The sequence below is a fragment of the Galendromus occidentalis genome, unplaced genomic scaffold, assembly GCF_000255335.2.
Source record: "Galendromus occidentalis unplaced genomic scaffold, Mocc_1.1 scf7180000077525, whole genome shotgun sequence".
In the NCBI taxonomy this organism is placed as follows: domain Eukaryota; kingdom Metazoa; phylum Arthropoda; class Arachnida; order Mesostigmata; family Phytoseiidae; genus Galendromus; species Galendromus occidentalis.
Genome location: NW_003805513.1, coordinates 119,547 through 134,028, shown reverse-complemented (window position 1 = coordinate 134,028; position 14,482 = coordinate 119,547). Strand labels below are relative to the sequence as shown.

Below are 14,482 nucleotides of genomic sequence, written 5' to 3'. Positions count from 1 at the left end.
CGAGTGTCGTCTCTTGATGCGCGAAGCCGCGAGCACTATTTTCTTAAGAATCAATCCCGCTCAGAATCTCTGATGTATGCCGCCATCCTCATCTGGGCCTGATTTTCTTGAAAACTGTTAGACATCCAGGTATTCGGTCCGACGTTTCGGTACCCCTCATCCGGAGGGAAGGGTCCTCAAGATTCTTTGTGCGCCAGTGGAACTGGGAGGGAAAATGAGCCATTCTCCCTGTCGCTATCATTGGGGGAACCAGGGATTGAGAAACTGACCAATCAGGTACGCCTGGGGCGCTCCGAATGCGCTCATGATACATATCTCTGAAAGTCACGCTTCAGAAACCGAGAACACTCTTCTGGATTGAAAGCCGAATCGACATCCACGAGACGATTCTCGAGTGATGACGCTATCTAGGAGAGTCGGCTGCTCCCGGATACCCCACTGAGCGTCCTCGTCTCTCGACTCATGCTCGAAGCGATCCTCGGCTACGAAAGAAGCAATGACATAGCCATAAACCGAGTATCCAGTAGAATTTATCCCCAGGTGAATAATTCGGTGCAACAATCGGATCCGCTAGCCGCTTCTGTACAACAATCTCATTCATCCTGACCGGTGGATGTAGAGTGTGGCAACACTGCGGAGCATGTAGGTCATCGTTCCAAAACTCCCCGACGGAGCCGAGTCGATGAAGAACTCACAAAGACCAGCTATTTTGTGGCAGGGATCAGCCTGTGATGTGTAATTCAAGCAGCAGAGCGTCGAGTTCCCCTTGTATTGCAGCTGATCAGCGAGGAAAAGATCGTGTGCGGTCTGTACTATCGTGTCAACTCTTATGAAATTCGGCATCAGCATGTCCTGTTCGCAAGTGATGGAAAGAATCATCAGAGCTTCGACAAGCATCTGTCGGTACTCAGGCTCGGGTATATGATTGAGAAGAGCTTCGACGCGCAATGCGAACTTCAACTCTCCCGGGGTCATCTCTTTCGTCAAGCTGTTCGTCAAGCAGTTGTTGTTGTCCAATGATATCGCCTCGCATCGTTGCAACACCTGAAATGAAGTCGGAAACTCTTGCGTCACAAATCGATGGGTCAGATAAGATTCAGAGTGGGGACAGCCTCGATCAAGAAACACGAGGATCCCGGAAACGCGAAAACAATACTTCGGAAGGCCTACGAACGAACCTTCCAGATGAGCTCGTAAAAATCAGCCGGTACTCTGTTCAGAGCCCCATCGAGTCTGCGTCTCCTGAGCCACTGTCCACGTTTAGCATCTTCTTCGTCGTCTTTTTCGTTGATGATGTCTCCAGCTCGAGTTCCCCATTTGGAGAAATATTTCGACGTCAGGGACAAGCTCCCGGGACCCATCGATTTGAGCGAGAACTCCCTCCCGGAAAGAATGTTCTTCAGAAGGTTCTGCATATCGAACGGAGACAGCGACAGCAGCGCATCGGCAGCATCTTGCGTGCTGCAATCCAACGATCTCTCGAGTTCCGAGCACATCACCTGGATGATGAGACCGATCCGGAGGCGGATCATCTCGTTGAAGAGCTGAGGTTCAGTATTCATGAACATTGCCAAGTATACAATCAGCTCCTGGGTGAGCATCGCCGTGCTCTGATCTCCGGGATGAGCTTTCTCGATGATTGCACGAAATTCTTTCGTGGATAAGGGCCTTGTGAGTGTATGCTCGTTATTAGGGGGCATGCCCACCGTGACCTGTTTCTGCCGGACCAACAGATCTGTGAGGCTCTTGGCTAGGTCCTCGACCCGCTTGCCCAATGAGGCGGCGAAATGTCTGACCAACCCCCATTTTTTCGCTTTACAAGCTTCGTGGTAGAATCTATGGAACAGATCTTTCACAGTGATGACCGAATGGGCTTGACCGAGTCCCGTGTCCCAAGCCAGGCCTTTGTTCGTCGCTAGGAAATGCAGTATGTCCCCTTGCTCGTCCAGATCCTTCGTTTCTCCGAGTTGGCGCAACATCTCGGTCACATCCACCCTACTCCCAATCGTTCCGGTTGATTGCATAGATTGGATGTCACCGGGGTCACCGACGACGGAACGCGATCTGCTAATTATACCGGCGACGCCTGTGCGTCTGATTCGCTGCATCCCGGGCGCTTGCGGGACCACAACTCCGGGATAGCTGAGGTAGGTTCGACGGTACTCTCTGTCCAGATAGTCTCGAAGTTCAGGCTTCAACTCCTGTCCTTCCAGGAAGGATAAGTTCGATAGGCACGAGGTGTTGAGGAAATCCGATATCGTACCAACTGTGACTCGAGTACCGTTGATGTACCCGCTGAGGAGCTTCTTGACGGCCAGACGCAGCGGAGGAGGGATCTTGCCGTTGTCCAGTTGACTACTTCTGATCATCGTGATTATTGTTGGCCTGCCTAACATGTTCCAGCTGCTCTTGAGAACAGCGATATCCGATCGCATCGTGCTGAGGAAGAGGTCGATGTCGTTGACCAAATGGAATTTTTCTACGTCGAGGTTCTGCGGAAGGAAAGCGTAAACCTTCCCGCCCAATGTGTAAAGTTTACTTGTGCTGAGAAGTCCAACGTCGGTGGACAGCCGACCGCTGAGCTCCATCTTCTCGTTCAAACCAAGGCACGAGTAGATTTTCGAAAGCACCCGCGCGGAACGAACTTGGACCGGTGCGGCTTCTTGGATGCTTTGAACACAGGACACGAGAGGCAGGAGCGCCTCCTTGGTCTCCTGGTCTTCGGCAAGAATGGTGACTTGAACCACAATTTCTGGCTTTCGGTTCGTGCTGAAGCGTCTGTTCAGAGGGTCGAGTTCCCCTGGAGCTATCAAGCCTTCCATCAGAAGTCCCGCGATAACGTATAGACTCTGCGCCCAGAGGAACGGCGTGGTACCGACGGCGTGCCGCACTTGACTGTGGGGATTCCGTTTCTCCTCCTCTATGTGCTTCTCGGCCACTGCGTACATCTCGGGTATGAGGCTGAGGCCGTTTTCATCCTTGACGACGATGGTGTTCAGCAGTTTCAAGTAATGCTCGGCCGTGGATCTATCGTTCGTGAAAAGTGAATTTATCACCATGTAGCAGTAGAATAGGGGCCATTCGCACTCGATGTCCTCGAACATGCTGAGCTCCCACGGATCGTAGTAGAGGCGTTTACTGTCTTCCCGAGCTGTACGGTAGCCGTCTCGCAGGAATCGCTTGCAACCATATTTGCCTGGAATCGTTGTGGATAAGTGAAGGATCGATAAGCCCCTTGCATGAACCCTGGAAATACGATATCGACGGTTGCGAAGCTTTTTGCGGAAGTTGTTCCTTTAGGTACAGGCCTACCTTGCAGCTTCTCGAGTATGGTATCTCTGGTTTTATCGACAAGCTCTTGCTCGGAAACGGCGAAAGCCGGGAATCCGATTATTGACAACTCAGCCGCATCAACTTCCTTCGAGTTCGATTCGCGAGGCAGCATCGATCGAAGAACTGCGTCGCATTTTTGGGGCTCATCGGCGAGGACCTGTGAATGGGAACAGGTTCTCACCGTAAATCGGGAAGTCTAAGCTTTCAATCTGAGAACTTAGATCTGTTCCGGCAGATCTCGTCCCGGAAAGTAGTCGTACCCTTGATGATCAGTGATCACTTACTTGGATAACGGACTGAGGTCCGCCGCGGCCTCCGAAGAGATCCAAGTCGTTCAAAGCTTCCAGAGCGGCTTTCGCCATTCCTATAGAGCTGGCGTTCAACTCTGGGAGGCCGTGATTGGTCTTGTCGCCTCGTTCCCAAATGCCGTAGTCAGGAACGAAGTATGAAGATTCGATATAGAATACGAGATTCTGCACAAATGCCACCTCGTCCATATTGAAAATGATCTGGAGTCCCGAGGCGGTCATCTGTGCCAGGGTCAAGAGGTAGAGAGACGTAGCGTCCAGTTGCAAGTGACCCCACTCTGTGTCTCCCACGCATGGGTTACCGTCGACAGAAGAATACTTGGCGTGTAGACAATCCATTTGACACAAAGTCTCTTTGAACTTTTCCACTTTGTGACTCTGCCGCATCATCGAAACCAGGAGACCGCGCATGTTTTTCACCTGAAGATCAAACGCGGTCATGCGCGAATTTCATTCGGATGAGAGCACAGGATTATCATTATTACAATATGTAGACACGAGACTCGGGAGAGCTTCTGCTAGTAAGTCCTATCAATCAACTTACGCAGCTCTGTTCCAGTTCGTAGGCACGGGACGGGTCGAACTTCTTCAAGGCGAGGCTGAGAGCCCAGACGCACATTATCGTGTAGACGTTGTCCCGGACCCAGGCATGGTTTTTGAACTGGCCTTGGCTTGGAATCAAACCGCTGACAGGATCTTGATGCTCAAGAATATATTGCTGTACCATGCGGTTGTAGTAGTTCAATCGGGACGAGTACGTCCCCGCACGTGAAGCGGACATTTTGCTGTAATGACCAAACGGAGGAAGTTTAAGCGACTTGGAAGAGCTGCGTTCTTCCGAATACTCGATTTGAACGATTCGGGAAGCGTCTCGGCACCAGGATGAGCCATACTGTAAGGAGATCCAAGGCTCTTGTCTAGAGTCGAGATTGAATGAGAAAACCCTCTCATTCGAGAGCGATGTCCTCGATAAGGATCATCGCTCTCGAACAGCTGAGGTGATTTCCGCCGGATTGCGGGAAGTTTCCTTTTGTCAATTGTCCTTCGATGACAGAATTCCGCTGTGATTGCCGATAGAGCATCGGTGCCATTCCAGTCACTCACCTCCTCCTTACGTTTTGATTCTCCCGCTCTGATGGTTCCACTATCGGGATCGGGGGCACTGGCGAAATTCGAACATCAAGTCGATCTCCTGGGGAGAGCACACTCCGAAGAGCATCGTAGAGAGCGTGCCCTTCCTATGTGAGTGGCCTTCGTATATCTGAACAGTGCGATGAAAACAACGGTGGACGCTGCCAATGGCGTCGCCTGCACGAGCAACCGCTACAAATGAACGAGATGGCAAGCCACCAACAACCGATCACCAACACATCGTTTAGAGAGCCAGACAAATATTCCCACTGCGGGCCCTCTCCAATAGCGCATGCGCGCTATCGTGGTACCGGGTTTCCCGTTGGAAAGGGAAACCGGTTTCGGAGATCAACATGAGCTCACCGGGATTATCAGCGATTCGATATAGCTCACGAGCGGGGGGGGGGGGTATTCTTCAGATTCACCGATCTTCCCAAAACTTTGATCGGCGCCGGGATATCCCAACGGTTGATAAGTTCCAAGAAGCCTCCGCTTCCCTCTGACTCCATCTCCGAATGTGCGAGTCTGCAAAGTTTCCATGTATTCATCATCGGATCTGCGAGTTTGATTGAACGGCCGTTTAATCGAGGCCTCGAGTGCCTATCGCTGGAGAATCGATTAGAAATTCGGAACAGATATCTCTTTCCTCCACTTCCTTCGTGAGAATCATCCATTGAGCTTATTATGCAGAGCTTTGGATGTTTCGCGCGGTTGGAGTGTGACGGAAACCTCGTTACTGAGCGTGATCAATTTCAAGCTTCACTGACCGCCTGCGGCATTGAGGTTGTAGGTAGACAATTTTCGCGAAATTCGGAACCCCCAGATCTCATCTGGAACCCGGATTAGGTGATTGACTCGGGGAAGAGTGGCGCCATCTAGCGTATACGGCTCGCGTTAAGGAAGTAAACACAGCAATGCACCAGCTTGACGCGCGGATGACCTGCGTGACGCAGTGAAGCCTACAAGTCGGAGCTTGGTTCGCTATTTCTTTCTCGATATCAGTTCATGAATCGAATCGCCGTCGTTTCGCTAGACTTCACAAACACCCTTGCGAGATTCCGCCACGCTCCAGGCGGTGTATACGCCAAGGTCGCGCGCGAGTATGGAGTGGAATTGGCGATCGACAGCGTCGAAAAGTCATTCAGAACGAGTTTCAGACAGCTGAGCTCCGATCATCCCAACTCTGGCCGAGAGTCGATCGGATGCCGGGAGTTTTGGCACCGAGTGGTGTCTTCAACCCTCACCGGCGCGGGTCTAGACGCTCATCCAAGAAACGAGATGTTGCGGAAGAGGATTTCCAGTCATCTCTACGAGGCCTTCGCGACCGAAGAAAATTGGAAAGTGAACGATAACTGCAATTCGGTTCTCGAGGAGCTTCTCGCGAGTAACTTGAAACTTATCGTACTTTCCAACATGGACGAGAGATTAGACAGTATATTGAAAGCTCTGAAAATTCGGCAATATTTTCACATTGTGCTCTCGTCATACGACACTGGATTTTTAAAACCTGAGCGGGGAATCTTCGATTGCGCGCTTTCCAAGATTGACGATGCCGGAACGAGAGCTTCAGCGAAATCAATCATTCATGTGGGCGATGATTTTGACTGCGACTACATCGGTGCGAAAGGGGCGGGCTGGAACGCCTTGTGGTTGAATGAGAGAGAGGAGTTGAGACAGCTTCCGAAAGATCACATCGTGAGATGTCTCTCCGAAGTTCCGTCGAGCATACGCTGAGAGAACTTGAAGTTAAGACGAAGGGCTCCGTGACGCAAGGGGTCTGACCTCAGTAGAGGCTTCCAGAGCGGTGAAACGTCTTCCCCCGTTCCAGGAATGATTTACCCAGGCTCAAAATGAGGAATAAAATATCTGTAGAGTTTCCGAGCGGTTTGATCATGCGCTGTACATTATCTCAAATTCCTTAGTCTACGATGAATGAGCTCTTTTTGTTTTGCGTCCGAGTGGTTGCGGGCGACGATTATCTCTGTGAGTCGAAGGAGAAGAGCGAGGAAATACCCGTTTTTGACTTAAGAAAAACTTAAGATTGCCTATGAAATGCGCAAGTCTCTCGTGGGCGTCCCTGAATATTTCATTCGAGTTATCGTATCCACCGTTCGCAATCGTGTTAGCAATCATGTTGACCATACTCGACAAGAGCACCGAACACGCAGATGCGATCATTTACGGCGACCCAAAGCAATGCGAGAAGAATGTCTGAAACTTTCCGGACGATTCCGATCCTCGCGAACCCCCCCTTCGATATACATGAGATAGCCCACAGCAGCTGTCGAGAAGAGACACTAGCTTTGTCCAGAATTACCTTCTAGCTGCGTAATCTCGCTTTATGAGGGTGGACCGTTACAATAGACATGGAAGGAGCGGAGCCTGGCTCGTCTGCGTAGGTCGACCCGAAGAACAGATCTCGAGGATGCGGAATGGGAGGGAGACCGAGGAGCAGATGCACCTGGCGACGAATCCAAACCTGTTCCTCTCCATGTAGCCTGGCCCAGCGCGGATTCCGGAAAGAAAATAGAATTTTGCTCCCCAGATGAAACTGGAATCCAACGATCGACTGAGAGTCAGCAACAGAGTTCGCCCGAATCCCCCGACGTAACCGTTAGCTCCATTGGACATCTGACTAGCTCTCTCTGTAAGGGTCGTATATGAATTCGAAGATGTGTTGCAAGCCTTCCGTCGGGGTTTCAGGGTGAATGCTGGCACACAGTCCGTTCTTGTCAGCACATTCTCTTCGTAGCTGGACATGTCCAACAAAAGTGAGCCCTGCAAGCTTCTCATCGAATCGTCGGCGCTCTCTGTGCACCTCACCAAGCATGAGATTCCGATCCAAGGATGAAGGGCTCGCTGGGGTATTTCCAGGACTTTCGCTTGTAGTGACCCACAAAAAGGACGATACATCTGGGGTGTCCGGATTGCCGAAGTGTAGACCGAAGTCGAAGGAGAGGGCGTAACGGCATTGAATTTCGAATTGAAAACTTCTTTTTCCTGAGCATGGAGAACGCCACAGAGTTCGAGGAGCAGGGCTTCAGCCGAACCTGTCCGAGACATACCAGTAATCGACATTGGTTGGGCACGAGTGGGAGAAAGGTTGAAACGAGTGCTCCATTTCCGGTGTAGGCTCCCCGAAGTCAGCGGAAAGCCTCAAAGACGCATTCTCTCCGGCGGAGGTCCCCGAACGTATGATCAAGACATTACACCACAATCCTGCGACGAGAATCCGCCGTCGCGGGAGTCTGCCTTTGGTGAGGGTTCCTGCTGAAATTCCGGCAGAAGGTGTGGGATTTCAGTCGAAGTTCCGACGTTACTCTCGAATTGCCCTAGGGCGGCACATCCGAATGTAGGGAGCGAGCGGACATCTCTTTTGAATCACAACATCCGATTGCGGAACGTTCAAGGGACCGAGTTCCGTGCTTCAAGAAATCGAATTCGAGTGAAGGCTCGGGAGCCATGGACGACCTCGGACCCAGAGTCGACGAGGTCTTGTCGGAACTCAAATACCGGGTCGATGCTCTCACAACGGAAAACTCTCAGAAATCCTTGGAGATCGATCGCTTAACACAGAATATTTCCGATCAAGAGCAGAGCATATCGAAGGTGAGGTTTGATACTCGAGTTGAAAGAATTTAACACAATCAGGCCGGGAGTCTATTTCTCGACTGCGACTCACGAATTACTCAGGGAGTCTCGAGTCGGTTCTTATAGTGGTAATGAGGATTCGACTTCGAGATTGATGCCGATTTGAGACACCCGCGTTGGCACAAAGTGAAAGGCAGTGCTTCGAAATTATGGGCCCCTTTTGCTGAACCCATTGAGCGCTCCAGGAGCGCTCGTCAGATGCTCCCCAGAGGACCCCTCAACCTTCCGCTGGCAGAAGCGGAAGGTTCAGGGGTCCTGCCGCACTCCCCCGCCTTCGAGAGAAACCTATGCCACGCTCCTGATTCCAGCTCACTCAACACTTAGTCGAGCAAGGCAATAGTTTTCATTGGTTGGAACTGAAATTCGAATCTGTCCGGAAGCAACAGGCAGCCTGCATCGAGCTCGTGAGTCTTTGTTCCCCTATTCTGCCGTGCGCAGCTCCTGATGTTTTTCTGCGCGATTCTCGATCGCTAAACCAAAGAACCACCACAGCTGCTCTCTCCCGGCATGCATCGGGGAAGATCATTTCATAAATCAGATCTGAGAGTTTCCCGGTCGATTCCAGCTCGAGGGAAAGCTCTGCTTCTCGCGGAGGATAAACGAAATCCTATGCGCATTGCTCTCAGCTCTGTCAGCGAATCACCGAGAGAGATACGAACGGGCTCTAGGAGAGATTGAGAACCTCAGAGGGAAACTTGATTCCTGTGACTTCTACAAAGAGAGCATGGAGCATCTACTGAGTGAGAGCTTCGAGAAAAGCAGCCGGGAAACTTCAGAGGTTAATTTCTAAAAGTTGCTCCAGTATCTTCAGGATGAGCTCAGCAAAAGCTCGCGAAGAACTCGTCTCTGACTCTCTTCAGCTCCTGGAACGATACGCCGCGCATGTGCGGGAGGCTCACAAGGAGAAGGATCATCTCGAGTCGACTCTGAAAAACTTCGAGAGCGAGGACCGGACGAGTCGTCAAGAGTTCTCTCGTCTATGCGCCGAACTGATCGACCGACAGAAGCGATTCCTCGAAACTTGTCAATCACCCTGTCGCGGCTCCCCTTCATAAAAAATCGTCCTTGTAAACCTATATCATACCTACGAACTTCGTTTAAGTGGTTCCGTTGTCGTAGATGTTGAGTATATGGAGCTTCCCCCCTGGAAAATTGCAGGAACGGTGTGGTCTCGAGTTCTAGGATAGCGCTCGCCCGTTCATCTAATTGTGAGAGCGTCTCTCCACTAAGGAGCGAGCGATTCGGATGGCACACCAGAATAAATTCAAGAGAGTGGTCCAACTCCATGGTCATTTTCAGGGGGAGAAAGTGGGGAACATTCTTGATCTGTTCGCTCTATACCTCCGTCGCGTCGTGCGTTGCCCACGATGGGGTTGAGTCGCTCCACGCATCGATAGATCTGCGGAATTCTCTCCAGATCAATCATTGTATCCACGGAGCAGATCCAGACACCATCCCGGCTTCGGAGATTAGCTTAGGATGCTCATCCGCAAATTAAGCGAGCATCAGCTTGGTTCCTGAAATATTCTGCGGTCGTCTTCAGCACCCCGTATCGGAGCTCACGCTGCATAACTCGAGAATACTCTCAAGCAATCGGCGAGCTGATGTTCTCGGGGAGGATCGAGGCCGTTACTGTCGTATGTATCCGGCGTAACCAATTGGAACCCTTCCATGAACTCTAACGGAGGATGGAATAGCTGGTTATTCGCGGCGAGCAATTTGACTCGTCAAGAGTCAAAGGTAGAGAGTTCTTCTCTTGAATCAACATTACTCCTTTATTCTACGCTTTGAATTCACTTGAGAATCGAGTGGGCTGTTCATCTATACATGTGTGCTCTTCAGGATCACTCAGGCTTCTGAAGACCAGTGAGAGTGACCTCCAGAGGCTGATAAAGTCTTTCGTCGATGTCATTTTCTTCTCGGATCAAAGCAAAGTATAACATGAAGACGCTCAGCGAGACCGCGACGATCGGTCCTTGGATATCCGGAGCGTCCGTCTTGGGGCTGAAAAGCAATCGTCCTTAATGAGGGGAAATCATCTCGGGCTTGTGTCACCTCGCACCGGTGTGCTTGAGGTTTTCGATGTGCTCTCATTGAGTGGTGACCCGCTCTCTGCAGCCACCCGTACACTGGACAGCTACGCATGTCGCATGATACAGGATACGTCAGCGAGCACTCGTCCAGCAGCAATCGAATGGCTCTTGTAGTCGACTTACTGATTAGTGTATTCTGCCTTCCACTTAGCCGCATCCGACGTTGAGTACTCATAGGGCTCATTGTCGATCTCATCCTCGTCTTCGTTTTTTTTCTTGTCGTCTTTCAGAAGACGATTTGTGGTCGAGAATGGTCGGGGGACGGAGGTCTTCGAGCTCGCCAATGGCCTGATGAGAGTTATTGACCTTCGAAGCATCGATGTGCTGTGGACTTCTGCTTTTCCGGCTGATTTGCACGAACGATCCGAGAATGTCTCTATGCTCAATTCGGTGTCGCACTCCGACCCTTACTTATTTGTCGGAAAGGCGTGCCTCTCCGAATCTCGACTGACTCAGAACAGCGCCGGTACTCCACCGCGCACTCCCGTATTCGCCCGTTGACTTCTCCGCGGTTTCCCAAGTTTTCCAAAGTAAGGCATCGGAAGAAGAGAAATCTTTCACTAAAAAATCATTCGCATCGCTCTCCTGATGGATTTATTCCGCCCACCGCTTCCAACGGGAGCGGTTATCCGAGGAAATGGCTGGGAAAGACATGAGCTTCGACCGCGTCTATCCAACGGCGCACGGTCCTCTCCGAGCCTTCTCCCCGTTTCACTGCTGTCCCCACGAACACTTACATTGGATAATTAATTAATTAAATGAGGTGGAATCGGATCGATGCAGGACTTATCGTCAGTGGAGTTCAAGGGGTGAGCAGCCCGTCACTCGTCTCCGCCAAGGTCGGCAGCACCTTCATCATCCTAAAGTAGATTCTCTTTATTATCGACCTGAATTTAATGAGGAGCAAGGAAGCACTCCCGTAGAACAGACCTTTGGGATCTACTCTTAATCACTCTTAACTGACCCGGCTATGGCGGACCCGAAAAGGACTTTCGGATATTATCGACCGATTTCCAGGCCCCGGTCCGATCTCCTCTCATGATAACTCAACAAATCGGTTAAAAAGCTATAACTTACGACCCATGATCATGATTAGTAGAGCTCGGAAGTTCAGGCATTTTGCCATAAATGCCTATGGCCGAGTTTTTCGACGCTGTTCCATCGAAAATACCTTTTTAGGTTTTTCCGCGCCTGAAGTGCATTCTTGAGCCACCCAGACGCTGAAGTCCGGCCACGATTACTGACCGATACGACTCCCGAAGATCACGTGGATTCCTCATCAAACGGCACTGACGAACGGTTTGATGCGGCGTTTGCCCTGCCTATCACGCCTGTTTTGCCCAGTTTTAGTGCCTATTCTAAGGTATTTCAGTGCCTTTTTGCCTGCCCTTTTCGGCAGTTTCCAAGTGCCTGAACTTCCGAGCTCTAATGGTGATTCATCACGGACCGCTGCTCGCGAAGGGGATTTCCGGAGACGGTAGCCCATTGGACGGTTTGCGAGATTTATCGCCCTTGTGCGCGTCGCGAGAGAGGCTGCAGCGGTATCACCGATGATTCTCACCTTCCGTTCCACCTCAGATACCATCATCGGATACAAACTAGTATGAATACAACGAAGAGTTTTTGCCGGTCCCTTCAATTCCCTTTCGAGGAACATCTACCGTAGTAGGATAGATGGGAAACGGTCGGGCCCCTCTCGATTCGTTCTCTGACGGAGTTTCGAGGAGTTGCCGGTGCTGGCCCGGTACCTCTTACAGAGATTCCAGATCCCTTGGATCGCATTGCGATTATCACAAACGAAACCCTCGCTCCTTCCGTAATTCCCCCCCCTACATCGGCTCTTCAGCACCATCCCTTTGCCGCCATGGAGTAGGTTGACTCGAGAGCACACCTTTATCTCGAATCATAGAATCATTGAGTTTCCGGGGTGTAAGTCAGAGTTGCTTGTAGCAGTTCCATTGTCGGAACTTCCGTGCTTCTCCCATTTTTGTGTATCTCAAAACGATTAACCGAGAGGACGGTACGATGAAAGCTTTTTGTATTCCCTCGGAACGTGTGATCGGTATTTCCGCCAGAAGGAATTTTCGGCGTAGTGGGCTTCGGCTACCTCAACTTTCGGCGTACTGGGTTTCGGGTAGGCGAATTTCGGCGTTCTGGGGTTCGGCGTTCCAGGTTTCGGCTTTCTGGGTTTCGGCGTGAAAGTTTCGGCTTACTGGGTCTATACCCGATGAAACGAGGCGAAGAGCGACAACGCCGCCACGCACATTCGAACTAGAGGCCTGCTGCGGAAATCTTGAGAATATCTCGACTTAGATTTGGTGGTTTAACACCGAAAAGATACTCTCTCGGGCTCCCACCCTTTTTCCCGTCGGTCTCGTACGATTCGATCCATTCGGGGCGAGGCCGAGAGAGATCGACTTTAATGGAGGCGTGATAGCAAGACGTCGAGGTTTCAGGTAATAATCTCGTGGAGGGGCTTCCGACGAGCACAGCTGACGAGAGGCATTTCGTCTGCAGAGCTCATCAGATGCGCTCCGCCGATTCATCCTTCTCGGCCGAGACACCCTCCAATTCGTGTTCACCCTTGATAGAGACAAGCAGACTTGAGTGACCCGTCTCACGCTTGCCACCGCTCTCCCCGTCAGGATCGCGGCCAGAGGGTGGGGGAGAGGGGAGCAGCTGATTGTAGAAGTAGATTTTTTTCCTTTTTTTTTGTTAGAGTAATTGTAGATATCGCGGGAATTCCCAAAGTTTCCCATGGCCCGACCCCGACGAACAGCGATGACCGAGATTGCCAGGATTCCAGCAGGCTTGTCTTCTTCTTCATAGCTCAAGTTGTCCTCTCTCGAATTTATCCATCACACCGAAATCGCACAGACGCGCTAGACAGGTTCTGGATAAGAATCATAAGAGAAAAGAGTCGAGCAATCATTGCGTAGAATTGATGGGAGATCCTGCCTTATCGCCCCGAGTCCGTTACAGTAGCTCGATGAACCTGATCCCAAGCCAATGGAAATCCCCTCGAGCCTCCGTGTTATCGGGCTCGAATCCAGTCCCAACGAAGCGACTCCGAATTCAAGAATGATACGTGATCGGTGGGTTCAACGAAAAATTACCCGGTTTAATCTGCGAGTAGTTGTAGGTCTCGCAACCCGGTAATTAGCGCAAACGCGCATAGAATGTCGATACCTGACTGGCTTCATGGGGTGCCGAACAAATAGAATTCAGAATGTGGGTGGGCGTACGGGCGTGGTCACAATTCACAGCGGAATGGAAACTGGTCACGTAGATGGCTTTGTCTACGGAGATGTAGCAAACCCGCTATCACACTCAATGGGTGGACAAGTGCTCAGAATTCAACAAGCGAATGTATGGCTACGACTGTTGGACTCTTTGTGTCACTGGCTAGCGACCAACTTCTGCAGCGTGAGGCAACGCGGAGCCTCCCATTCGGATCATCGAGTAGGGATCAATGTTTCTCCGGAAGATTCATTCGATCCTTTTCCCTAGCGATGAGCCGAAGCTCTCATTCTGGAACTGATCAAGCCGCATATAGATTCATCCTTCCGTCCACGAGATTATTCACTCCGGCGGAACGTTACATTTTATTCATTTCATCATTCGCGCTTCTCCTCCCGCCATCGAGCACTCGAGAAGCCGCGTAAACGAATAATCCGATCCGGGTTGCAGACCGGGTCGAGATAGATAAGTAAGTACTGAAAACCGCCGAGCCCGCACCGCGCACGCGCCAGCTGTGAGGAGGCGGGACTTGGGTCGAGCTTCGCTAAGAGTCCGCGCACCGGCGGACATGTGTTGCTCATTCCTCCGACCTGAGGTATGTGACAATTCGAAATAGCACCTCCGGACACTCAGAGGTTCCGTCACGCCTTCGCTCATTAAAGCTCACGGTGATTGTTCCGCGCGTTTTCCGTCGCTAGAATCAACCGGACCTCGACCGGCGTCCGT

At 51.2% G+C, this 14,482-nt stretch overlaps 3 protein-coding genes across 3 annotated transcripts; 1 reads left to right on the top strand and 2 right to left on the bottom strand.

Annotated features, from left to right (window-relative positions):
• Positions 1-512: 512 nt before the first annotated feature.
• Positions 513-5,026, bottom strand: LOC100907045 (probable phosphorylase b kinase regulatory subunit alpha). The gene is made up of 6 exons (XM_003747847.2): positions 4,757-5,026; positions 4,186-4,426; positions 3,618-4,061; positions 3,313-3,490; positions 1,179-3,196; positions 513-1,044 (listed from the first exon to the last, which is right to left on the bottom strand). Exons 2-6 carry the CDS (start codon positions 4,420-4,422, stop codon positions 598-600), a joined length of 3,324 nt encoding a protein of 1,107 aa, XP_003747895.1. The 5' UTR covers positions 4,423-4,426; positions 4,757-5,026; the 3' UTR covers positions 513-597.
• Positions 5,027-5,708: 682 nt separating this feature from the next.
• LOC100909181 (haloacid dehalogenase-like hydrolase domain-containing protein 3) lies at positions 5,709-6,643 on the top strand. Its single transcript, XM_003747861.2, has one exon. The coding sequence runs from the start codon at positions 5,778-5,780 to the stop codon at positions 6,504-6,506; it is 729 nt and encodes a 242-aa protein (XP_003747909.1). The 5' UTR covers positions 5,709-5,777; the 3' UTR covers positions 6,507-6,643.
• Positions 6,644-10,169: 3,526 nt separating this feature from the next.
• Positions 10,170-10,930, bottom strand: LOC100906756 (uncharacterized). Its single transcript, XM_003747846.1, has 2 exons — positions 10,640-10,930; positions 10,170-10,427 (listed from the first exon to the last, which is right to left on the bottom strand). The coding sequence occupies exons 1-2, from the start codon at positions 10,831-10,833 to the stop codon at positions 10,268-10,270; spliced, it is 354 nt and encodes a 117-aa protein (XP_003747894.1). The 5' UTR covers positions 10,834-10,930; the 3' UTR covers positions 10,170-10,267.
• Between the last annotated feature and the right edge of the window lie 3,552 nt (positions 10,931-14,482).